At 43.8% G+C, this 25,329-nt stretch overlaps 1 protein-coding gene across 1 annotated transcript in view; it reads left to right on the forward strand.

Annotated features, from left to right (window-relative positions):
- Positions 1-6,620: 6,620 nt before the first annotated feature.
- Positions 6,621-25,329, forward strand: part of LOC102448215 (guanylate cyclase 2G-like) — a 40,764-nt gene continuing 22,055 nt past the window's right edge. Inside the window, exons 1-9 of the mRNA XM_089780214.1 lie at positions 6,621-7,019; positions 10,265-10,400; positions 11,365-11,468; positions 13,330-13,493; positions 16,740-16,889; positions 18,237-18,320; positions 18,892-18,996; positions 19,634-19,705; positions 24,170-24,338. Of these exons, the coding sequence (XP_089636340.1) occupies positions 6,938-7,019; positions 10,265-10,400; positions 11,365-11,468; positions 13,330-13,493; positions 16,740-16,889; positions 18,237-18,320; positions 18,892-18,996; positions 19,634-19,705; positions 24,170-24,338 (1,066 nt within the window). The 5' untranslated portion in view covers positions 6,621-6,937. The remainder of the gene's footprint in view (positions 7,020-10,264; positions 10,401-11,364; positions 11,469-13,329; positions 13,494-16,739; positions 16,890-18,236; positions 18,321-18,891; positions 18,997-19,633; positions 19,706-24,169; positions 24,339-25,329) is intronic.

Raw genomic sequence — 25,329 nt, forward strand, 5'->3', positions numbered from 1 at the left:
TCGTTTGATGGGAGTCTTTGATGGGTCAGGGAAGAATTTGGAATGTTGAAATCAATGGAATTAAGCAGAGATTAATTTGGTCCATACAATATTAAACCTCAAATATTGGACTTTACTCAGGATACACTAGTACTTCAGCTATATAGTGACATCGTTCTATAACAATACAACAGAAGTTCAGTAACTCAGTTGAAATTCATGAAGTGACTACATAAAACTGGTGTGTGAGAGAAGTAGATGCCAATGTATCTTGTTAACACAATTCACTGCTACTTATCTGTCTAACCTTGTCATTTTAAATACTTGCATTAAATAACATGATGCTTGAAAAAGCCCTTATTGTTGCCTTCTAGGTTACTGGTTTGTTGGCTTCTCATTGGAATATCCCCTGGTTTGGATTTGCTGTCCAGAGTGCAAATTTGGATAATGAAGTTCTGTACGACACCTATGTCAAAGTTGTGTCCCCTCTGCAAAGGATAGGGGAAGTTTTACGTGAAAGCCTGCAGTATTTTGGCTGGAAATATGTTGGATTATTTGGAGGATCATCTGATACTTCCACCTGGGAGAAAATTGATGGACTCTGGAGGTCTGTCGAAAACCAACTCAAAGTCAATATCACAATCACTGCTAAAGTCAGATACAACACACAAGACCCAAGTCTCCACCGAGAAAACCTCAAATACATATCATCTGTTGCCAGAAGTAAGTTCCAGTTTAAAAGTGTTTTATATTGGCTGGCTTTAAAGAGTCTAACTGTAGAACTTTGCCAAATACAGATGAATGCAACAAATTACTTATCATTCTGGAAGCATATCTGGTATATTTTTATTAAACATATTGTAATTAGGATACTAAATGATATGTACTAAGATCAGGCTCTTACTCGATCTTGGATCCAACCAAGCCTCTCTTTCCACCACAAACAAACCAGTCTGACTTGGGTCAGTAAGCATTCAATGCCTAAGTGCTAAGACTCTGTGGGGTGGGGGAAGTCAAAGCCCAAAACCCTCTGAGACTCAGCTCCAGTAATTTTGCAGTGTGAACGCGTGTCAAGCAGCAGACCCAGGTCAGAAAGTCTTTGTAGTGCAGTACAGATGCTCTAGCATGGCGGTGAGACCAGACTCCAGCAATTTTAAACCCAGTTTTACAATCCAGTATGGATGCTCAAGCACAAGTTTGGAAATGTCAAATCCACTAGCCTGGGTCCCATAGACCCAGGCTTAGCGGGCAGTGCAGATACCCTTAGTTACATGGGGACTTAAACTGGAAAGCAAAATATGGCATTCCATATTAAAGGAATTATATTACTGGTGCACTTAGAGAAAAATATACTCATAACCCCTTCTCCCCCTTCCGAGTATATATCAACTCAGTGCAATAGCATGTCAATAGGAAGGCAATAGTCAAATCAACCCGGCTTAATCAGAATTTTGCCCTTGTCTCATGATGGAGGTCAGAGGTTATGAGATGCATATTGGTGCATGGGGCTTACTTGGTTTTATGCTTGAATAGACTACTTCTTGCTGTCTATTCTGTATTATTACTTTAGAATGATTTCTGACACACACACACACACACACACATTCAAAAGCTCAGCTATGAGTGACATAGAGGATGGTTGATAGGTTCTCACTAGCTATGGAGTAAAACACTTACACACTATGACTAGGAAACATTATCTTGTGGGTGAAAGTGTAGCAGCAAGATTGGGTTAGTGTGAGTGGAGACTGGAAGCCAGCAATGCTGACTTAATTGTGATTTGCTGTACAAAGAGGAAACACTCCCTGCCCTAAAGTGTGATTCAGATGTTGAGTTGATTTTAATGGAACTGGAGATTTTTTTTCCCCTTCAGCATCCTTGTTAATTCAATTACTGCAGTCATCACTCCATAAGGGCAGCAAACAAAAGAATTCCCCTGACAGTATGCAATATTAATCTCATTTCAGTTTGAAATGAATTGCACTGTGGTAACTATACACTACTGCAGAAAAGGGGGGTCTAAAACTAGTGTATAACACACAAATGGACCAACAATAATTTGCAGGTTTGGTTACCTAGTTAAACTAGTTACAGTGATAGCTTTGTTATCTGGCACTCATGGGGAGTGTTGTCAGTTAATTAAACAAGCCAGAAAACAAAGCTTATTGCTTTGCCCTTGCCCCCTACTGGCAGATCCGGCTCCTGGAAGTTCGACGCAGGGTGAGCGAGAGGAAGCGCCTGCAGATGCTACCAGCCGGCAATGCCGGCATTCAGAAGCCCTGCAACAGCCAGTGAGACAGGTGCAAAGTTTTCCGGTTAACAGAGTGGTGGATAACAAAGCTATCACTGTAGTTTGTTAAATGGTTTGAAAGACTTCTGCTAAACTAGCCCTTTGGCAGCTGATATGCCCCCATTAAAATAGACATCTTAAGGGTTTAGCTCCAGCTCTCTCCAGCAGTCCAAGGGTTAAATGTGGTTTTGAACAGGGAATGACAATGGCCAGTTAAAAAGTTTGAAGCAAAACATTTTCCTGCAAGAAAGCGGGGTTTTATTGAAATGACATTTTTCTGTCTACATGAATGAAAGAAACATTTCGATCCAGGTCAGCACTGATCTATGTCCTAATCCATTCCAGTGCCTCATGGGGAGCTGTAGTCCGAGGTCCCTTGCAGGCTCTGTTCTCACTTATCAGCCCAGCTGCCTGGCTGGATTCACATTTTCCGTAACACACTATGGTCTCTCCCTATGGCCATACCCACATGGTGCATCAAGGATGGGGAATCACTGTGGTCATTAGGGATCTAGAACTGCAACAGTCAGGTGAACATAGAGATTAATGTAGGCCTGAATTACATAAAGCATTTGAATTACACCAGATGCTCTGGTTGCTCATAGAAATGGGGGAAGCCCCATCTCTGCTATTCAATTGACAATGTGTCCTCCCCATCACACCCATCCTAGATGCTGTACTACTAGTCGCTGCTCCCAGGAGGCACAGTTACACACGTCAGCTTTCTGGAGTCACGAAAACCACTGATAATGGACATACGGATTTTTCAGATCTAGACACAGAGGAGAGAAGACGACAACCTGTCCAGAACAAACTGGACTTGTCAATGAGACCTGATCCACAATATTCCATCAACCATTTTTTTTACAAAACAGCAAGACAAACCCCAAATCTTTTCTGTTAAAAAGCAAAACAAAATTGGGTTTTCATTAAAAATAAGGGGCTTTGAGAAAATGTGTGTTTTAAAAATGATATTTTACTAAAAGAATGTTTTGAATCACAACTTTTGGGGGAGGAGGGGAGCTTGAAAAACATCATGAAACTTGAAAAACGAGAATATTTAAAAATGTTCACTAAGGCAATGGATGACTTTTATTACATTAACTGCGATCAAGGTTCTTCTGTTCCTTTTTATACAGAAACCTGGTCTGGTTTGAAAGGTGGCTTGCTGTGGCAGTGCAGAATTCTGATATAAAATGCGCATGTGCTCATTGGAACGTCAATATTCAAACACGTCAATAAATCAGAATGATTTCACCACTACATATTTGCTACATGATTTGCTCATTGCTTGTAGCTACAGTAAGATTTTTTTTCTGCTTGTGTTTTGAAAAGCCTGATTACAGAAAGCTTTCCTCATCTATGGCCTCCACACTCTTCCCTTATTAGCACATAGCCTTTAATGAGAAATGAAGAAAGATAACTCAAATGAGCAGGTTATATCAGAGAACCAAGGAAGCTGAATATAATTGCTGTGCACAATTGTAATGCTGGTTACAGATCCCAGCTAGGTCATCTCTGTTCACTGTTAGGCTCATGAGAAGCTGATCTTCGACAGAGTTCCTGCTGACAGCATCTGGAAAGTGTGTTCTGATTCCCCTTTGTAACTAGGCGACACTGACAAAATGCAGCATATGGATTTTTCCTCTACTTACTGAAGATTAGTACTACTTTCTTATTACATAGAAAATATCCATGTGTGAAACTGACAGTACAATAGGCTGTGACCTAAATCCCTCCTACAAATGCCTTTCTAAGACTGTAAAGTTAGCACTTCAGAAGAAAAGAATACAAGGCGGCATAGAAACTGCTGCCCCTTTTTTTGAGTTGCATAAGTCAGAGGAATTCAGCAAAGGATCAGAAGAGGTCCAGAATATCTCTGTTCCCGTACAGAGATTCATCTGACTCGTTAGGGCCATGCCAGTGCAAATCAGTACCAACCAGGAAGAGATCACTCGTGTGTCTTAAAGAGCTGGAGGAACCGGAGTTGTGGTCAGAAAACTCATTGATATGAGGATCAGCAGTGTGAAGGGCAATAGGAAACCAGTGGAGGATGCATGCTTCAACATGCTGACTTTCACTTATTCAGGAGAAAAAATTCTTAATGCAAAATTCGAATTACCAGGCCCACTAGTTGCTTCAGAACACCTAGTCCAACAGACAACTGTGGGATGTGATTTGTGTATATAGTAAGACTCAGTATTTTATCAGTATTAGTGACACTTGCATCGTGCAACAGACCTACAATGTTTAGTATAATGGGACACTCAACCTGTTTGTTTCCCTTAGGCACCACACAGACACAAATAACTCCATTTGGAAACAATATTTCCTTACTGTATTGCATTTTTAGCATTCGCCCCCAGATTTCCATGTGCTGGACTTCTACAGATGTCCTCACTAGAGCTGGCTGGACAACTGACACGCACCCCACGCACAATACTTTTATGAAATTTCCCTCTTGGGAAATCCTGTGTTTGCCACAGGAAACTCAAAACCTGTGGGTAAGGGTTTCCTTAATACACACTTTCTTGATGTTTCTCAATTTCCTCCCCCCATCTGGGAAACAGCAAGAATTGTGGGGAAGTTGTGGGACGGGAGTAGATGTTTAAAAGTGACACTACTACTGTTAACACTTAGAAGTGAAATTGTGACTTTCTCTTACTGTTAGAGATAACATTTTGTTACTGTTTTCCAACAGATACAAATTAATTAAAGGTCAGAATACTAGGAGTAGAGAATGAGAGAGGGGAGGAATCCAGAATTTCAAAATAGAAAATTCACTTTCTTTTTTCTTCTCAAGATTTTTTTAAATTCAAAATCAAAACTTTTTTTCAATTTTAAAAATGTTTCACTGAAATCCTTGTCAACAAAAAACAGTCTTTGTGAGGAAATGTACGGACCATCTCAAGTTGCCACTTGCCCATGACCTACGTGTACAGATGTTTTATGCAGATGTGGCTTCCTTTGGTTGCCATCATATGTCTGTTGACAGGAATGCAGCACTCAGGATGTTCTGAGATACACAGTGGATTTATTTAGTTTTTTTCTGGAGTGAATTACAGCAGATTTTTCTACCTCTCCACTGTGTAGCAGAGAGAAACCTGTGACTTTGGCAACCCTTATTCCTAAAAGCAACCCTTTTTCATAGGATAAATTCTATTGACTTCAGTGGGACTACTCACATGAGTAAGCAGTGAGTAAAGACTGTGTTAGTTTAGTTTCTAGCTATCACTGAAAGACCCAACGAGTCAGGCATGTTTCATTTACACAAGAGCTATCCACTGACATTGGTCCATACGCGTTAAAGTCTAGCTCAACATGTAATCATGAACCATGTAATTTAACTCATCTTTTAAAAGTCTTCCTAGTGTTGACTGACAGCTCTTAATGTGTTCATTTAAAAAAAATTGGTGAATGGTTGAGGAGCAAATGTCTAAGTCCACCTTTTCCTTTTGCAGTTATTGTTTTAATCTGCAGCTTTTCGGATGTCACGTCTATTATGCTGGAGGCCAGACATCTAGGGCTGGTGAATGGGAAATTTGTGTTCTTCGTTTTGCAGCAGTTTGAGGTGAGAGGCAACTGAGTGAGTATTGCCAAAATTGGTTTAATATTAGCACTCTTTTTTTTTTTAGTCTTGAAATGGTCACCAACAGAGACTTGACACTAAAAGTGTTGTATTAAGAAAGCTATGTCAACTAACATACTAAAGTTGGCCCTGACTCTGCACCACCATGTGGGTTAGGAGATTGCAGTATAGGCCCAAACTGCGCTTTGAACTAAGAACACTGTATTTTAAGCTACTGTACTCTCGACTTCTCTTTCTCTTTCAGGACAATTTTTTGAAAGGGACTCTCAGTAACGAGAAGAACAGCAGTGTGCTAGAAGCCTACAAGTCAGTGTTTCTGATCGGCCTCAGCCCTTATGGCGGATACTCTATGTATTCAGACTTTGTGAAGCAGGTCCATGAAAAACTAAAGGGACGGCCCTTTTACAGCTCACTTTCTTCAGAACAGGAGGTTTGATATGGTCCTCTCTACTTGCCACACATGCTGAAACTCATACCAACGGCCACTAAAACCAAGTATTCAATTCATTCCAAGGGTCATCTCCCTCTTGTGCAGCTCACAGGTGTAGTTCTGTGGGTTCCACCAGGGTACTTACTTGAGTAATGTGGCCTGAGATCGGAAACATACATGCCTCTCCCAATTTATTTATTTTTTTCCTCAGTGGGTGGTGAGGATATTGCCAAGCAGTGACTTGGAACCTTTCTGTGGAGGTTTTCCTTCACTCTCATGCTGCTCTGTCCAGACAGTGATTCAGGTTTCTTTTTGATACAGGGGATCAAGTTCAGATCTGTAGTGTGAATGTAGACACAGCACCAATGGGAAATTGCACTTGCCTTCTCCAAGGTTCAATTTGGCTTAGAAATTCACTCTTGACTTTGTCCCAAAATATAGAATCAGTCTGATAAGGTTTATATGAAAATGATCCAGCAATTTTTCCAAACAAACTCTACGTCCATTTCCCCAGGGAGAAGGCCCATCTGTCCAAGTTCTTTATCTGTGAAGCTGAAACATTGCTTGTCTATGTTGCCCTTTTCAGGTGAGTGCCTACTCTGCCTACCTACATGATGCAGTCCTGCTCTATGCCCGGTCCATAAGAGAAATGATAAAAGAAGGGAAGGAAATCAGTGATGGACGGGCCCTTGTCAACACCTTGAGAGGCTACAATAAAACCGATTTATATGGTAAGCTGTTGAAGGAGAAATTTGGTCAGTCATGTGACTTTAAGCTTCTTGTGAATTAGCACATTTCTTGTTGTCTGTGAGAGAAGATTTTCTTGACTTGATCTGAGAGGTGTGCAAGGTAAGCTCTTAGCTCAACTTAATCTTTTTTTAAAAACCATTTTAAAATGCTGATGAATTGTAGAAGTGTTGCAAGTCTTTGACGCACTGGTTTGTGCTCTGTTATGGAACTCAAGAGAGCTAGAAATATCATCCTACTTTTTGTTTGCTAAAATGGTAGCTTGCTTGTAGCCATTCCTTTTTTTTTTCCTTTTCTTTTTATGCCTTAGCAAAAAACCAGCTTGTAGTGATTCCAGGTGTGTCATTCAAAACAAACAAAATAGAGTTTTAGTACGGGCTAAAGTGTACTTCCAATGTTCCCCTTTTGCCCAAGTGGTAAGAAAGAATTATTGTGCTGGGGGTTAGAAACACTTCCTACCTAGACAGTAAAGCAGCAGTTTAGGTGGGCACTAAAAACCCAGAGCTGCATTAATGGTTTTTGTCTCTATAAACTGCATGTGTCTAGACTGGCCAGTTTTTCCGGAAAATCAGCCGTTTTTCCAGGAAAACTTGCCAGTTGTCTACACTGGCCGCTTGAATTTCCGCAAAAGCACTGACTTCCTACTGTAAGAAATCAGTGCTTTTTGCGGAAATACTATGCTGCTCTCGTTCGGGCAAAAGTCCCTTTTGCGCAAAACTTTTGCGCAAAAGGGCCAGTGTAGACAGCTCAGATTTGTTTTGCGCAAAAAAGGTCCGATCGCAAAAATGGCGATTGGGGCTTTTTTGCGCAAAAGCGCGTCTAGATTGACCATGGACGCTTTTCCGCAAAAAGTGCTTTTGCGGAAAAGTGTCCATGCCAATTTAGATGCTCTGTTTCGCAAATGCTTTTAACGGAAAACTTTTCCGTTAAAGGCATTTGCGGAAAATCATGCTAGTCTAGATGTAGCCTGCCTGTTTCCAAAATTGCTTTGAAATTTTTAGCTTTGAAAAATATTGACCAGCATTATAGTTAGCAGGGTGTCATCTTCTATGGAAAACGGATCCCTGAAGCTTACTTACTTCTGGGCGTCCCTGGAGCACCCAAGGTGTCCTGCCACAACAAGGCATGGGTGCCAGAGGACAGGAGTCGAACACTTGATAGACTGTTATTGGAGGTCCTCTTTGAAATGCTGCATAACTAGAAAAATGTTGGCTGGGAAAATGTTGGATTATTTGGAGGTTCATCTGATGCCTCTTCAGCTCCAGTTCACTCTTGTTGTGAATCAGGTTCTTGGTTCCCCTCCTGTTCCTCTGAGGTGGGCAGCTCTGCCAGTCCCACCACAGCCCCCGGCTTCTCTTCAGAGTCTCTCTCAGGCCTCCTCCTGAAGGTACAGCTCCTTCCCTCTTGGTTAAGAAGTTGCACAGCTCTCCTGCGTGGGGCAGTGCTGCAATTCAAGCAGGCTTCCCTGGCCCAGCAGTTCCCAGGCTCTTGTCTTCATACACTTTCCCCTATGGTTCCAGAGCCCCACAGCCCTCTTTCTTTGGGCTGCACTATAGCTCAGACAGGCTCACCCAGAAGGCTCCTTATGTGTTTTTAGCTAGCCATGTGCTCTCCACTGGGATGGGCCAGCCTATATACACTTGGCCTTGTTGTTTAATAATGGGAGCAGCCCAGTCCCCAAACCCCTTTCAAGCGTTCCCCTGTGAGAGCCAGCTCCTGACAGTGCTTACCCACTAGACTACCAGTTCTGCTGTTCCAAGGGAATTGTGCGTACACCAGGTTTGAAGGTGTAACTCAGGATCAGCACCTTGCTTAACAACTAAGCACAGAGATATTTGCAGCGAAGCCAAGAATATGTTTATTATCAAAGGTTCACATCAAGGTGAGTGAAAGTTATGGAAAGATCCAGCAAAATAATAACACTTTCTAGAGACTAAACTTAACTCACAAGTTACTCTCTTGTCTAAAGCCTCTCTCTCCCAAAGTTCTCTCCGGTGCTTTTCAGCCAAACCTGTCAGAAATCCCCTTTTTTAAATGAAGCGAAGGCACTGTCCTTCCACTTCCCTACCAGGATACCAAGACCTCTTCTTTGACTTCTAGAAATACCCCCCAAAGTTCATTGTCTTTTTCTCTTGGATGGGATAACTGTGGCTTGGTTTTTTTCTTTCTCTTTGTGCTCTTTTCCTTCACAGCTCTTTGTTAATGTTGGACTATGGATGTGATCAATGAGCATCCATCGTGTTAGCTTAGAGTGCCTGCTTCATTTATATCCTGATAGAAATACACTTTTTTTTTAAATCTCTTGTCTGAAGGTTAACATAATTTTCACCCTTGATGGTGAGTAATTCTGTAATACAGACATAACATATATTTGCAGCATCTGTGTGCATAATTTCTCACACACACCTGTATTTCCCAATGACATTGCTGACCAGTGTAAGGCTGGCTTTCATTTGAAACCTCGCCTGATGCTCTTTGGTGGACTAGAATGCACATAACTAGTCCCATGAGATGCCTCTACGCCCCCTTACTAGTGGGTATTAAGAGGTCCTTGAATCACACCATCTCCTCCTTGAATTATCTCACAGTGTCTCCTTGGAGAGGAGGTGTACACAGCCCATTCTGCATCTGGCAGGGCTGTCCCATATACTGGATGGAGGGTATTTGCCTGCTGGTCATTACAGCTGCTTTGTGGCCCCTTTGTATAAGCCAGTGTTTCCCAAATGGTGTTCTGTGGAACCTCCATATATTAGACTGTTATTAGGGGTTCCGCAAAATTCTTTTGCGTTTAAAAGGGTTCCGTGGCTAAATAAAATAGGGAAACACTGGTGTAAGCAGTACCAGCATAAAGGGGTTGCAGAACAACTGTGAACAGAATCATATAATCCAGAAAGAATCCCTCTATACTAAACAAGCTGCATAAAATTATGACCCCTTGAATTCAATGACAAAAATCCCATAGACTCCAGAGCGTTAAGGATTTCATCCACTATGTTACAGTCAGCTCTTGCTCTCATGGCTAGAAACATTTCAGCTGCCATCATGATACCTAAGCATCTCAAGAAAGGAAAAGGACTCAGTTCTGATTTGTTTCTAGGGAGTGAAGAGTAAAGTGCTAAAGAAGTAACATGGAATTAACTCTGAACTAAAAAAAGCCCAGCTGTGTTGAGATAAGGGAGACATTTTTGTTCCTACCTGCTATGCAATGAATGTTTTTATATTTGTGTAGGGGTTACTGGTCCAATGTATATTGATGAAGCAGGTCAGAGGTGGATGGATTACTCTATATATGATCTGCAGAAAGCTGGCAACTCATCACAGTTTGTTCCTATTCTCAATTATGATGTTGTGAGAAGAACAATCAGGTACTGTTGGTAAAATTTTAAAATGAAAATGCAATATTGAAAGTAGCGTATGTGTGATAAGTCACCCTGTTCAGAGAGCTTGCAGAAGGCCTTGAAGTTGTATTTTAGCCCTCAACATTGGGCTTGTGCTACATAGGCCTCGTTAGAACCTCTCTGCACAAGGGGTGAATTCAGTGGTCGTGAACATGTCTGCTCAGTGGCTGATCCCACATATTTTCTGAGGGCACTGCCTTACAGCGTTAATTCTTCCTGGAACTGCTGCAGATGTAACTTTGTAGAGTTTAGTTATAACAAATGAGAGAGCCTTATGTAAGTAGCATATGTTTTATATTTTAGTCTTATTGTGTATGACCTTTATACGCCTTGATATTGAACTCATACGAAAGTGGCCTCTTTTCTTCAGAACTGGCCGTGCACTGATGTTACATGCATACACATATAGCATGTTATCTCAGTAAGGGAAGCATGCATCTATGTTTCCATTTGCTTTTTCTATTAGGGCAAACTTTGTCAATATGAAAATGTCTAACACAAGCAGACAGTATCACCGGAGAGCAGTCAGTTTTCTGAGAAATAATCAGTTGTCAATCTGTCCATTGGCAGGCCCAGGATTGCAACATGTTGATAATTAGCAGGGATTTTTTAAAAAAGAGAATTGTTTACAGGAAGGTTAGACAAACATCTGTCAGGGTGCTCTCGAGTACATTGAACTCATTGCAGGGAGTCGGAGCAGAAGATCCTTCCAGCTCTATGTTTGTATAATTCTATATTGAACAATGTGTTCATTTTATTTCCAAAATCCCTGCAGGGAATCTCACATTTTTGATAAAAATATAAGTTTTTTTTCTCTTACAAATGTATGGCATTAGAAGTGATGCCAATTCTGTGTTCCCTGTTGGAAAATAACTTTAGTGCAGGAGGACAATCAAAATGGACACTTACATTTATCTGTCTCCATCTATAGCCCAACCAGGGAAATCGCCTACATCGACTGGCAGGCTGGCTTTCCTCCCAAAGACAGACCATACTGTGGGTTTCATAATGAACAGTGTGAAACTTCAGCTTTAAGTGAGTACGGTCAGACTTAATGAGATCAGCATTCTTGGCATGTGGGAAGGGGAAAGAGACAAATTCGTTGCTATTCTTTAGCATTTTTCATTCAAAGGACAGAGAAGCTTTTTACATAAGAACAGCCATACTGGGTCAGACCAAATGTCCATCTAGCCCAGTATTCTGTCTGCCAAGAGTGGCCAATACCAGATGCCCCAGAGGGAGGGAACACAACAGGTAATCCTCACGTGATCCCTCCCCTGTCACTCATTTCCAGACAAACAGAGACTAGTGACACCATTCATACTAATTCCTGGCTAATAGTCATTGATGGAGCTAACTTCCATGAATCTCTCTAGCTCTTTTTTAACCCTGTTAAAGTCTTTACCACATCCTCTCGCAAGGAGTTCCACAGGTTGACTGTGTGCCGAGTGAAGAAAAACTTCCTTTTGTTTGTTTTAAACCTGCAGCATATTCATTTCATTTAGTGACCCCTAGTACTTTTATTGTGGGAATAAATAAATAACTTTTTCTTATTCACTTTTCCCACACCAGTCATGATTTTATTGACCTCTAGCATAGAGGTCTCCTCTTTTCTAAGCTGAAAAGTCCAAGACTTTTTAATCTTTCTTCATATGGTACCCATTCCAAACCCCTAATCGTTGTTGTTGTCCTTTTCTGAACCTTTTCCAATGCCAATATATCTTTTGAGATGAGGCAACCACATACGTATGCAGTATTCAAGATGTGGGTGTACCATGGTTTTATATTTACAAACATTAATTAATGAAATCTCACAGTACTGCAGAAAAGGAGAAATTTGAGAGTGTGCCTGCAGTATGCCATCTTCATTTTATAGGGAAATGGAGGCAGAATGAGGCAGAGACTTGGGGATAAGATTTTCAAAACCGGATACTTTAATTTACGCACCTAAATCCATATGGACTTAAATAAGCGGAGCTACTGGGTGCACAGCACTTTTGAAAATCAGAGGTTGTGTCTAGACTGCATCCCTTTTCTGTAAAAGGGATGCAAATTAGACACATCGCAATTGCAAATGAAGTGGGGATTTAAATCCTCCCCGCATCATTTGCATAAAAATGGCTGCCGCTCTTTTCCGGCTTGAAGCTTTACCGGAAAAAAGCGCCAGTCTAGACGCGGATCTTTCAGAAAATAAAGCCTTTTCTGAAAGATCCCTTATTCCCGAAAGGCTTTATTTTCCTAAAGATCCGTGTCTAGACTGGTGCTATTTTCCGGCAAAGCTTCGAGCCGGAAAAGAGCGGCAGCCATTTTTATGCAAATGATGCGGGGAGGATTTAATCCCCGCTTCATTTGCAATTGCGATGTGTCTAATTTGCATCCCTTTTACGGAAAAGGGATGCAGTCTAGACACAGCCAGACTGTTATGTAGGTGGCATTACTACATCCATATTTAGGCAATTTTGGGAAATGAAGGGCAATTGTTTTGAAAGATATTTGCAAATTTTTGTTCTTTTCCATTTTTGGGATTCCCAAATACTGACACTTGGAGCTGATTTTCAGAAGCAGTGAGCACTGACATCTCCCATTGAAGCTAGTATGAGCAGGAGTAATCAGCATCTCTGAAAGTCAGTAGGAGGGTGGTCATGTAGGAAAGGCTAGGAGATCATTAATCCTCATAATGCTTCACAAGGAGTCAACTAACCTGGTGTCCCAGAAGTTTTATGCTGCCTGAGTGGTGCAAAGTCCTGTTTGGAGCCAAGGACCAGACATATAATGTCAGTATAAAGCAAGAAGACAAGTCACACCTGAAATACCATAACCTCTAGTTTGGTTGTGCCATCAAGATTTTTCTCCACCTCTCTGTAACTGGTGATGATGGGAATCATGTGTTTAACAGGTACGCCAGTGACTGTCCTGATGGTCGTTCTGTTGGTAACAGCCTCGGGAGCTGCCAGCTTAGTGGTGTTTTTAAAGATCCAGGGAAAGAAGCTCCAAAAACAAAGAGATGACAGCTGGTGGAAGATCAACCACGATGATATTATTATGCTTAACGATCATAAGGTAGAGCAAGATCTTGAACTACGAAGAATCACCCCTGTGATAAATTATACTCTGCGAGCAGGAATCCAAAAATTGGTCATCATTTTAGTAATAAACCATGCTTGTGTCCCGAAGTTGTAGGCATCTACTTAGAACAAGTACATACACATGTCCTTAACTTTAAATGCGTAAGTAGCCTAATTTAAATCCATAGGCCTGCTCTCATGCTTGAAGTTAAGCATGTGCTTGAGCACTTCGCAGTAAGAAAGGAGTTAGTGTGTCAAACCATGAAATCTGGAGTGATTGCTTTGCAGTAGTAGATGCTCATTACAGGACTGGATCCTTTTACAGGCAGTCCCCGGGTTACGTACAAGATAGGGACTGTAGGTTTGTTTTTAAGTTGAATCTGTATGTAAGTCGGAACTGGCGTCCAGATTCAGCCGCTGCTGAAACTGACCGTCAGTTCCGACTTACATACAGAATCAACTTAAGAACCCCAAGCATCCCCAAGACAGCTGCTGCTGAAACTGATCAGCAGCTGATTCCAGGAAGCCCGGGGCAGAGCAACTCTGCCTCGGGCTTCCTGTAGTCAGCGCTGGTCAGTTTCAGCAGCAGCTGACTTGGGGACGCCTGGGGCAGAGCAGCTGGGGTGCTTCTGGGTTGCTCCAGTAGCGCCGCTCCTTGGCGCTACTGGACCAACCCAGCAGCACCCCATCTGCTCTGCTCCAGGCGTCCTGATTCAGCCGCTGCTGAAACTGACCAGCAGCGGCTGAATCAGGACGCCTGGGGCAGAGCAGCTGGGGTGCTGCCGGGTTGGTCCAGTAGAGCCCAGAGCGGCGCTGCGGGACCAACCGGCAGCGCCCCAGCTGCTCTGCCACAGGCGTCTGGAGAAAAGCCTAGTTTGCTGGGGGGGGGGGGGGGGCGTACTAGCTGCGCCCCCCCCCCACCCCAGCAGACCAGGAAGACGCAGGCAGCGGACCGAGACGCACCGCGGTCCCGCTGCCTGGGTCCTCCGCGGCTTTGCTCCCCGTCTCCCTGGTCTGCTGGAGACCAGCAGACCAGGGAGATGGGAAGCAAAGCCTCTGAGGACCAGCCGCGGGACAGCCGCGGGGCGTCTGGGCTGCTCTGCTGCCGGCTTCCCCGAGGCTTTGGAAAGCCGCCCGAGCCCCCCCGTGGCTTTGCTCCGCGTCTTCCTGGTCTGCAGACCAGGGAGACGCGGAGAAAGCCCCAGAGTACCCGGGCGGCAGGACCGCGAGGTCCCGCAGTCCGTGTCCTCCTGGGTGAGCCCCGTTTGTATCTGCGGATCCGACATAAGTCGGATCCGCGTAAGTCGGGGACTGCCTGTACTATGTTGATCTGATGGTTGTAGATCCTTGACTGGCAGTGTTATTTCAGTTTCACTTTTCCCCAAATATTTTTTAAAATTTTTTCAGCACTAATGGCTGTAATTCACTGCTATCCAGAGGAGCAGCCCATTCAGCACAGCAAGTCTACTTACACCTTAGTTGAAAACTGTTTGGTTAGGGCTCATATTACCCTATGTCACCCCTCAGTGTGGCCGTAACCCCTTAGGGCACGGGTCGGCAACCTTTCAGAAGTGGTGTGCCCAGTGTTAAATTACTCACTTGTTTACGGATCTGCATGGCCCCAGACTGAGTCCATGTGAGTGCCATGCCCTGAAGGGCCCTGAGTCCCCATCTACGTCCTACGTGTGCAGGGTCCTCAGCCCCAGTGCCGCCTCCTCCCACTACCGCTGGGTGCGGCGCAGCCTAACCTGCTGCCAGGGAAGGGGGCTGCTGCTCACGCACCATGAGAGCCCGCCCCGCCCAACCTGGCCCCGCGCAGCCCAATTCGCAGCCTGCCCCACAGGAGCAACCGAGGTGGACGCCTAGCAACGGGCGGGATTTTTCTATGGAGGGGAGTGGGGCGGTGCTCCTCCATGTGTAGCTCTGCAGCCCATGTCAGGGGGTGCTGAGTTTGCTTTCTTCGCCTCCGCGTCTGCCCCCCAGAGCTGGTGCTGCAGCCTCAATATCATCTTGCGTGCCACTTATGGCACGTGGGCCGTACGTTGTTGACCCCTGCCTAAGGGCATAAATATAGAGCGTTATGTGTGCAGGTTGTACCTCCTTTACCCAGGACTCTCTGGTCCGGCAACATCCATGGTCCTGCACGAACACAAAGGCCAGGAACAGGGAGGTCTGGCGGAGGGGCAGCATGGTAGGGGGGACCGGTGACTCAGCTGGGAGCCCAGTGTTGGTGGGAGGCGGCATAGTGGGAAGTTCTAGCCCCAGCTTTCTCTCCAGCCCCTGCTGGGGCCGTGGAACCCTGGCCATGGAGGCGAGCGACTGTGGAGCTCTGGCCCCTGCTGCAGAACTCCAGCTGTGCTGCTTCAGCCCTGGCCACAGCGGGGCTGGCAGCAGCTAGAAAGCCCCGAGGCAGGAGCAGCAGCAGAGCCAGGGTGCCCTAGTCTGGTGTCAGCAGGGCAGCATGAGCCATGAGGAGAGGGAGCTCCCTGGTCCAGCAAATCAAGATAAGAACATAAGAACAGCCACACTGGGTCAAACCAAAGGACCATCTAGCCCAGTATCCTGTCTGCCGACAGTGGCCAATAACGGTTAGGTCCCCAGGGTGCCAGACAAGGGAGGTCCAACCTGTACTGATTTTTTTTTTCAGTTTGCTAACTGAACAGAACAATGTAAAATATTCATTTCAGGTTGACTGGAAATTGTTGTTGATCTTTTTCAGAGAACGGAAAAAGTCAAAACACTTGCATTTAAAAAAATGTTAATGGTTTTATTAAAAGTAACATTGAGAGAAATGCCAAAATGAGACATTTTTCCAAAACTAAAAGTCAAAATGCTTTGTTTCAGAAATTCCATAATAAATTGTCTGGATATTTTTGACTTTCTTTTGACTGGAACAGGTAGCCAAAATTGATCTGAATTTGTGAATTGTGTTAGTCAACACAAATCTGCATTTTTTTTATGGGGGAAAAAGGGTTGCCATTTCTACTTATATGGGTCCTATCCTCTGTATAGCAGTGAAGCGCGAGCTTACGAGATTTCTTTTCACACCAGGTTTTGATGGCATCTTACTTTTAATTTTCTTTGTTCTATTCTTATCATTTATGATAGGCACTGCAGGAAAGCTTATTCCTGGGTTTCTTTCTCAGTTTGTCAATATGGACAAGTCTTAGGCTCGTCAAATTTTACCTAGGTTGTTTATGAATTTTTTACAATATCACATATCTTGTGCTTTCTCCTAAAGGATAATATTGAGCTATCACACACAGGCACACCAGTGTCCAAAGGACAAGAAAGTGTGGGATCCAGTTTGATATTTTCAAGCAGTTGGCGATCTGGGTTCAAGGACAAGCTGGGGAAAGATTTATTTTATGCCACAATAGGCCTTTACCAGGTATGACTACAAAGACAGATTAGATGAGCTTCATGGCAGAGTACGTTCTGCTCTGTTTTGTTAACTGTGTCCCTTTGGTTTCCTTTATGTGGCTTGACTTCTCTGTACAGGTGACTAGGGCACAACCGGGCCAAAAGAATAAAAGCTACAGTAGTTCTCAGCATTCACAGGTAGGACTGTGAAACCAATGGAGCTAATTGACTAAAGTTGCTGATAAATGTTCAGCTTTGCTTTGCCAAAAATGGCAGATTGGAGAAAAGTCCCATATGAAATTCTGACACAGAGGGAGTCCATTTTTGGATAGTATAACTGGTCTTCCAAAAGCACGAAACATCTTCTGAGTCTTAATCTGTTGTCTATGTAAGATAGTCTCTGTGCTATGAAGCATTACAGTTCATGGCATTTCCAGCATGAATACACTGCTTCCTTGGCATAAAGTCATTCTGAAAACGTATGCCATACTGATTTAACTCCAGTGGGCAGCATGTTATGCAAGAGAGCCTCAACTAAAACTACTTCTGGACTGTATCATCTGTGACAGCCATTGGTAGTTCGATTGTTAGCCCAAGATCGTTAGCTTGCTATCATGCTTTGTTACAGCCAGCTGGTTTCCCAATTTAAATTTGGCATTTTTCCCTGCAGAGCCCCTAAACATTAATTTAAAATGCAATTTCAAACTTGTCTGTCATTGGACAAGTCAGGAATCCAATACCTTGCATAGTGGGGCTCCTATTAGTCATCTTTTATGGCTGCATGTCTGTACTGGGAAGGATCCTGTCATATAACACATTGCAGTTTTAAACTTCCAAGCACATGCTATGGTTTCCCATGGCTGCCTTTGTGACCTTTCCAAACATATTCTGAACCTTTGCTGATCTACACTAGGGCTTTATTTCAAAATAACCTCCCTGAGGCTAATTTAATAAGTGGAGAGTCCACACTGCCAAGCCCATTATTTTGAAATAATAGGTTGCTTATTTTGAAATCTGTACTCCTGCTTTTCTCAGGGAATAACGCTAATTTAGAAATAGTTATTTTGAAATAGCGGTAGTATGGATGCTCCACTGCTGCTATTTCGAAATAACGACTCCCCAGAGTCATTCAAACTAACCACTCCCCAGTGCTTCCGGGGGCTCAAAGTTGAGGTAGCGTGTCCACATTATTAGAGCCTGCCTTGGAATAATTTGGAGGCTTCCCTGTAGTGAGGTCATACTATTTCAATAGTTGTTATTTTGGGAATTACTAAATCGATTTTAGTTGTTTTGAAATCGTTTCCTAGTGTAGGCGTGACCGTTCTGTGTTAAAGTATGGTATGTTGCATTCCACCTTTCTGAATCTTTGTTTTAGGGAGCTCTGGTGGCACTCAGATATATTGAGAACCAAACAGATGCCTGGATATGGAAACAGTCAGTCCTTCGTGAAATTCAGATGGTAAGGTTCAACCTCAACCCGATCCTCACAGGCCAGACTGAAATGAAGTGCAAACATACTGTAAATGCTGCTGCATCAGGCAGTGGATCCCCCTGTCCTTCGCAAGTTGAAATTCACATTCAGAGCCTACAATATTTGGGTGGTGTTGAATTTGGAAGACGACTGGAGTCTACTTAGACTTCATTGCTGTCTTGCATTTTGGATTGGGGCACCACTATATCAGAAAGGAATTGACAAGCTGCAGAAGAAGAGCAACAACAAATAGGACTCAACTGAGCGGCAGAAGGGACTGACCTTTTTAGGAGAGATTCTGGGCCAGATCGTGAAACCCTTTCTCGTGTGGCGGGGTAATTGCACTCCAAAAGGATCATCTGAGGCCAAACTGGCCTGGGGAATAGAAAATACATTGTAGAGACATTCCTGAATGAGACAGGTTTGGGCAAGGATGAGCTAATGGCTTTTTAATTTCGAACTTGTAGGGTTGTTGTAATTAATAATGACTAATTGAATACCTCAGGGGTGGTTTTGTCATGTAAACAAACTCATTTAACAAGGCCTCATTTCCTTTCAGATGCGCGAGTTGAGGCATGAGAATCTGGTGAACTTCTTTGGCGTGTGCACGGATGTTCCAAATATCTGTATTATTACAGAGTACTGCAAGAAAGGAAGCCTAAAGGTGAGAACACCAGCAGCATTTATGTCAACAGCCCTTAAAGTCAACTTATAACAGAGCTTGCCAAGGAGATGTGCTGAGCTCCACTCAGACCAGCAGGGACTGATTTCTCCCCACTCCCGTTTTGTTTGTCAGCTGCTTTTGTTTCCTACTCTTGCTCTGTTGATATCAGGAGCTTCCTGGAATCCAATTGCTAGGATTTCAGTGCACATGTCACTTCCTATTGCTATGAGTCTTCATTGGTTTAGTGTTCGGTTCTTATGTGCAGCCATTTTGTGAATACTAAATATGGGAAGCAGACTAGCCCAAAACAGAGACACTGCACCACAAAGGCAATGAGTAGTAGGACATCCTATTTACTAAGAAACATTTTATTCACACAGAGTATTGTTCAACATGTGCTACAGGATTCACATGCAAATATTGAATCAGGTTTGTTATTGCCACTTGCCCCCTAGTGATATGTACAGAATTTTTTCAGGAACTGCTGATTTGGAGACCGATATACCTGTATTGGGAAATCAACTTTCTGTTTCCAGTAAATGTCCACAGAGCAAATAGAGTTCAGTTCCAAGCGCTCACTGATTCTCAATCTGATGAGAGTCAGTCCCGTGTCATTTTGACTGTTTTTGTTTTTCAGGACATTTTGAGGAACTCTGATATTGAATTGGACTGGATATTCAAACTTTCTTTTGCCTATGATATAGTCAATGTGAGTATGACATTGAACTGGTTTCTGATGGATACCCTTATTTTAAAAGTAGCAGAGAGGCAGCCGTGTTAGTCTGATCTTGGTCAAACAAACAAGCAAACAAGCAAACAAGCAAGCAAGCAAGCAAACAAGCAAGCAAGCAAGCAAGCAAGCAAGCAGTCATGTAGCACTTTAAAGACTAATATTCACTTTCAGTCCTTTGGGTATGATGTCCAGCTTTTTGCACTTGGATACATGACTGCTTTTTTTCCCTTATTTAAAAAGTGGTGGATTCCAGAAATGCTTATTGCACTAGGCTTTGAAAAGTTCTAAAGTTTTGAGAAAATGGCTCGACATGGTACGTTCTTCAGGGCTGGCCTTGCCATTCACTGCATACTACACTAGGCACAAAGGAAGCCTAATCTAGGTGGAGAGATGGGTCAACGTTACCCATCTCTAGACCCGGAGGTGGGTAAATGTTTTGGCCTGAGGCCTCGTTGGGTATGGAAATTGTATGCAGAGCTGGGTAGGGAAGGCTGGGGGAGGCTGTGCCTCTCCAAACAGCCAGGTGTGGCTCCGTTGTCGCCCCTTATCCAACCTCCCTCCCCTTGATCCCCTGGGATCCCTGTCCCTAACCAATCCCCCTGTTCCTTGCCTCCCAACCACGCCATCAAGGCTGCAGCAGCACCGTCCAGCCAGAGCTGCAATCATGCCATCTGGAGCATCAGGGCTGGTGGGGCAGTGACCGCACTGCCTAGGCACTGGGGGAGCTTAAGCTGCAGAGGAGGTGGGTAGAAGCGGGGTGGGGGGGCTAGCTGCCCATGCTCACCAAGCTGCTCAGGAATTGGTCTGGTTCCTCTCAGCAAGGCTGTTCCGACCCCACTCCCCGTTGGGAGCTCAGGGACCAAGCTGAGGGGTCCGACAGGCTGGATTTGACCTGCTGGCTGTAGTTTGTCCTCCTCCTACCCCCCGTTCTAGACAGTACTGCAATACGAACAAGAGGAATAACAATAACGTGTTTCTCTTTTCATTTCTAGAGTTGTTCTATATTTTCCAAAAGCAAAAATCCTTGCTTGAAAACTAGTAGAAGCTGCTAAAGGGAGGGAGGGGCAAGAGATAATGATGAGTGGCAGCTCTTACCATTCTGATTTTGTTAAAGCCCGATTCTGGTTTGTGTGTGTTGTGTAGAGTGGAAGAACGACTTCTCGTGTCTTGCTCAAAACACTGCTGTGAATGCATCCCAGAATCACGTTTGCCTTTTTTGCAACAGTGTCACACTGATGACTCATGGTTAGCTTGTGGCCCACTATGACCCCTAGATCCCTTTCTGCAGTTCTCCATACTAGACCGTCGCTTCCCATTCTGTATATGTGCAATTGAATGTTCCTTCCTAAGTGAGGTCCTTTGCATTTGCCCTTATTAAACGTCATCCTATTTACCTCAGTCCATTTCTCTAGTTTGTCCAGACCATTTTGAATTATGACCCTATCCTCCAAAGGAGAAAGGGGGAAAGATTACCAGATGAAACAAAAGGTTGTTTCCGATCCTGGTATTTGTTGGTCAGTTATCTGAAGAGCCCTAGTGTATGACCTGTGACTCAATTAGGGCAGGTCTACACTAGGAGGGAAGGTCGAATCAAGATACACAACTCCAGCTGCATTCATTATGATTTTTCCCACTGTTCCCACTTGCAGAAGCAGGAGTACCGGTGACTACAGTGGTACCCTGTGAATTCAATGTAGTGAGTTTTAACTAGACTTGCTCAATCAAACTCCAGAAGATTGATCACGGCTGTGTCGATCTTCCATTTAGTGAGGACATGGCCTTAACCACTTTTGTATTCTGGCTTTATTCACCCAGCTTTTCATAGATTTAGCTACTTTACTTTGTCCAGTTTGTGGAAGTGAAGGGCCCGTTTCCTTGCGCAGCTGCTCATCGTCCCAAGGAGAGCAGGAAGGCGTATGGCCATGCTGCCACAGCCAAAGGCATAAGATGCTTTCAAAAGTGATTTAGGCACTCAAGGACTTCCAATGGGATTTGCCTACATCCCTTCTGAATACAAGACAGGCTCCTAAATCAGTTAGGCATTGTGATATTGAGTGCCACAATGCCTAAATATCTGTAAAAATCTTGGCCTAAGTCTGGTTCTCAGTGCCCAATCCCTATAGGAGGATTGTACTCCCTTACCTCACAAGGATGTTGTCAGGATACGCATGATAATGAAGGTGAGGTGCTCACATACTTTTATGATGGGGAATGTCACAGTTCAGAGCAACCGCTCTGAGTGTATTTCTCTGCTATAATCCAGCACTGTCAGGCTTCCAGGTCCCCTGACCATCACCTTTTTTGGGCGAAGAGGTGTCTTTCTCTCTCCTGATTAGGGTATTTCCAGGCTGAGGTCCCATGACTGCCCTCCGTCATTCCCAGCAGAGACAGACTGCCTGAGCAGGCCTGCTTGTTTTGTCTTCAGAGACGGTTAGCAGCAGCAATGGTATAGGCAGAGGGGTACACTTGGGGCCCTTTACTCAGGCTATGTCTAGACGGCAGGTTTCTTTCAGAAGAAGCTTTTCTGGAAGAGATCTTCTGGAAAAACAACTTCTGAAAGAGAGCTTCCACACAGCAAAAGTATCAGCATGGTAGCCAAGTTTGTTGCATCTGAAAAAATGGGTCTTTGCCTACGGAAGCTTATGCTCCAATAAATCTGTTAGTCTATAAAGTGCCACACAGCAAAAGTGCATTGAACAAGTGATCTGCTTTTTTGAAAGATAGTGTCCACACTGAATGGACGCTATCTCACATTTCAGCTGTGATGACTATGGACGGAGTGGCCACCGAGGCACCTGTGCTTTTTCCTCTTTCCTCTTCTTTTGAAAGAACTCCCTCTTCCCCATCCACACATGCCTTTTTCTGAAAGAGCTCTTTCGGAAAAAGGCTTCTTCCTTGGAGAAAGAGGTTTATCAATGTTGGAAAAACCCCTCTGTTCTTTTGATTTTTTTCCCCAAAAAGAACACAACTGCAGTGTGGACGTAAGTGAAGGGTTTTTTTGAAAAACGGCCGTGTTTCCGAAAAAAGCTCTGCAGAGTAGACATACCCTTAGAGGGCTTGCATAAAATTCCACAATAGCACACTTGCATTTTTCATACGCTGCACCTCAAAGGTATCAAACAACCCCCCTGAAGATTTAAGGAAAATGTATTTTAATTCCATCAGATTGCTCAAGAGCGTTGCACGGGCCTGTCAATGGGGTTGCAAAGAGGGCAACTGCCTCAGGGTCATTCAAAAGGGCCAGCGGCTCCCAGCCGCTGCTACTACAGCAGCGATGGCAGCCAGAGCCCTGGGCCTTTTCAGTTGCTGCTGGAGCATTGATGCTTGGTGCGGCCTGGGGAGGCAGCATGGTGTACTCCAGGTGGCGCTGAAGGCTGGCTGCCCCCAACCCCGCCCCTTCCACCCAAGGCTCCGCCCCCTCTGGGAGCGTGGAGCCACCCCTTTCTCCCCCTGCCTTTCTCAGGGGCCTGACAAGGTTGTCGGCTCTTCTGGATTTGCTTGATACAGTGTGACGGCGCGTTGGGGGTCCCCCGTCTCCTGCACCCCAAAATGGCACAAACAGACTGCACCAGCCGGTGGAATAGAGGAAGTTTATTGCCTCTCCAGGATACAGCACAGCACAGATGTAATCTGGTCACAGAGCTGGGCTAGGATGCCTCAGGCCCCCTTGAGTTGGGGGGAGACTGGGCCCCTAAACTCCAGCCCCTCTCCCTAGGCTGTCTCCTCCATGCTCACAGACAGCAACTCACCAACACTCTTCCAGCCCTGCCCCCCAGCCAGGGCAGCATTCCACCTTCCTTTGTTCCTCTCCATGGGGGGTGTCTGGCCATACTGGTTTGCATAGTGACTCATCCTGTTTTGCTGGGTCGTGGTACCCACGGCAGCCAGTGGGGGTTACCCCAGAGCCAGCAGCATAGAAACCAGCCAGGTTCCCCCACTACGTCACAGCTTGATACGGTCAGTTTCTCACAAGGACTATGTAAGTACCCAAGGGATCTCGGTAGAGAGGTCAGAGATTCCAGGTGGGAAAAAGGAATTGTCCGTGTAGAAACAATGTCCGGGATCAGGGCCTAATGTAAGACCAGATGCCATGGGCGAATGCAACAACAAAACAAGGGGCTAGGGAAGGGAATGAGGACAGTGAGAGAAAAATGCAGCTACCCAGCAAAGTGTGGGTATAACTAAGCAGGTTTCTGGTTGGGTTTGACCAAAGCAGACTATTGCTGCAAATAGCTTAGACAATATAATGGGGGGGAAAATACTCGTATAGACCCAGTGAGATTTTGGGATGAAAGCCCTGATGTTTCTAACCAGAATTAGCTGAGCCAAGAGCTGGTTGCATTTGCCATTTGTTGCACTGACAGCCCAAACAGGATCCTGCCATCCTGCTGGTGCGGAGATAGCTGCCATTTTATAGTCATTCTGTTCCTATTTTTGCAGGGAATGTTGTTTCTTCACAGAAGCCCTTTGAACTCCCATGGAAATCTGAAACCTACAAACTGTTTGGTGGATAGTCGCATGCAAGTGAAGCTGTGTGGGTTTGGATTATGGGAATTTAAGTATGGAAAAAAATACCGAGTAATTACTGAGAAAAACACCAACTATGCAGGTAAGAGGATTGTGCAAGGATTACAAGCACAAAGGATGCACCAAAACACAAGGATGCATGGATTCCAGTAGAGGATGCTTTTACTAATAATTGTCTTCACACACATTTTATCTACAACTACCTCTTTGAATATTGGTGATTTCCACCCAGTTTTGGAAATTATAGAGAGTTTCTTTTTTTTAATTCCAGGGATATTGCATATCAGTGAGTGAATAGATCACAGCAGATACTTTTAACTGATCAGTTTTTGTCTTTCTTTTGTTCAATATTTGTCTCTGCATAGTTTATGATTTTCTTTAATTTATTTGTTGAAAATGTTTGCAAGATAATTTTGGTGATAATTCTTGGTTTGTAGCTGGGGTTGGATTAAGGCGTAAACTCTAGAAATATGTAGCAGTGTTGATAAATGCTTAGTAATGTACATTGGAAAACATAATCCCAACTATATCTATAAAATGATGGGGTCTAAATTAGCTATTAGTACTCAAGAAAGAGCTCTTGGAGTCATTGCGGATAATTCTCTGAAAACATCCACTCAATGTGCAGCAGCCGTCAAAAAAGCAAACAGAATGTTGGAATCACTAAGAAAGAGATAGAAAATAAGACAGAAAATATCATATTTGCCTCTACATAAATCTATGGTATATTCACATCTTGAATACTGTGTGCAGATGTGATCACCTCTTTTCAAAAAAGATATATTGGAACTGGAAAAGGTTCAGAAAGGGGCAACAAAAATTACTAGAGATGTGGAACAGCTTCTGAGAGGAGAGATTAATAAAACTGGGACTTTTCAGATTAAAAAAGAGATGACCAAAGGAGAATATGATGGAGGACTATAAAATAAAGACTGGTGTGGAGAAAATAAATAAGGATGTATTATTTACTCCTCGTAACACAAGAACTAGGGATCACCAAACAAAATAATAGTCAGAATGCTTAAAACAAATGAAAGATATTTTTTTTCCTCATACAGTTCATAAGCAACCTG

This window comes from Pelodiscus sinensis, chromosome 8, assembly GCF_052426305.1.
Source record: "Pelodiscus sinensis isolate ZL-2025 chromosome 8, ASM5242630v1, whole genome shotgun sequence".
NCBI lineage: Eukaryota > Metazoa > Chordata > Testudines > Trionychidae > Pelodiscus > Pelodiscus sinensis.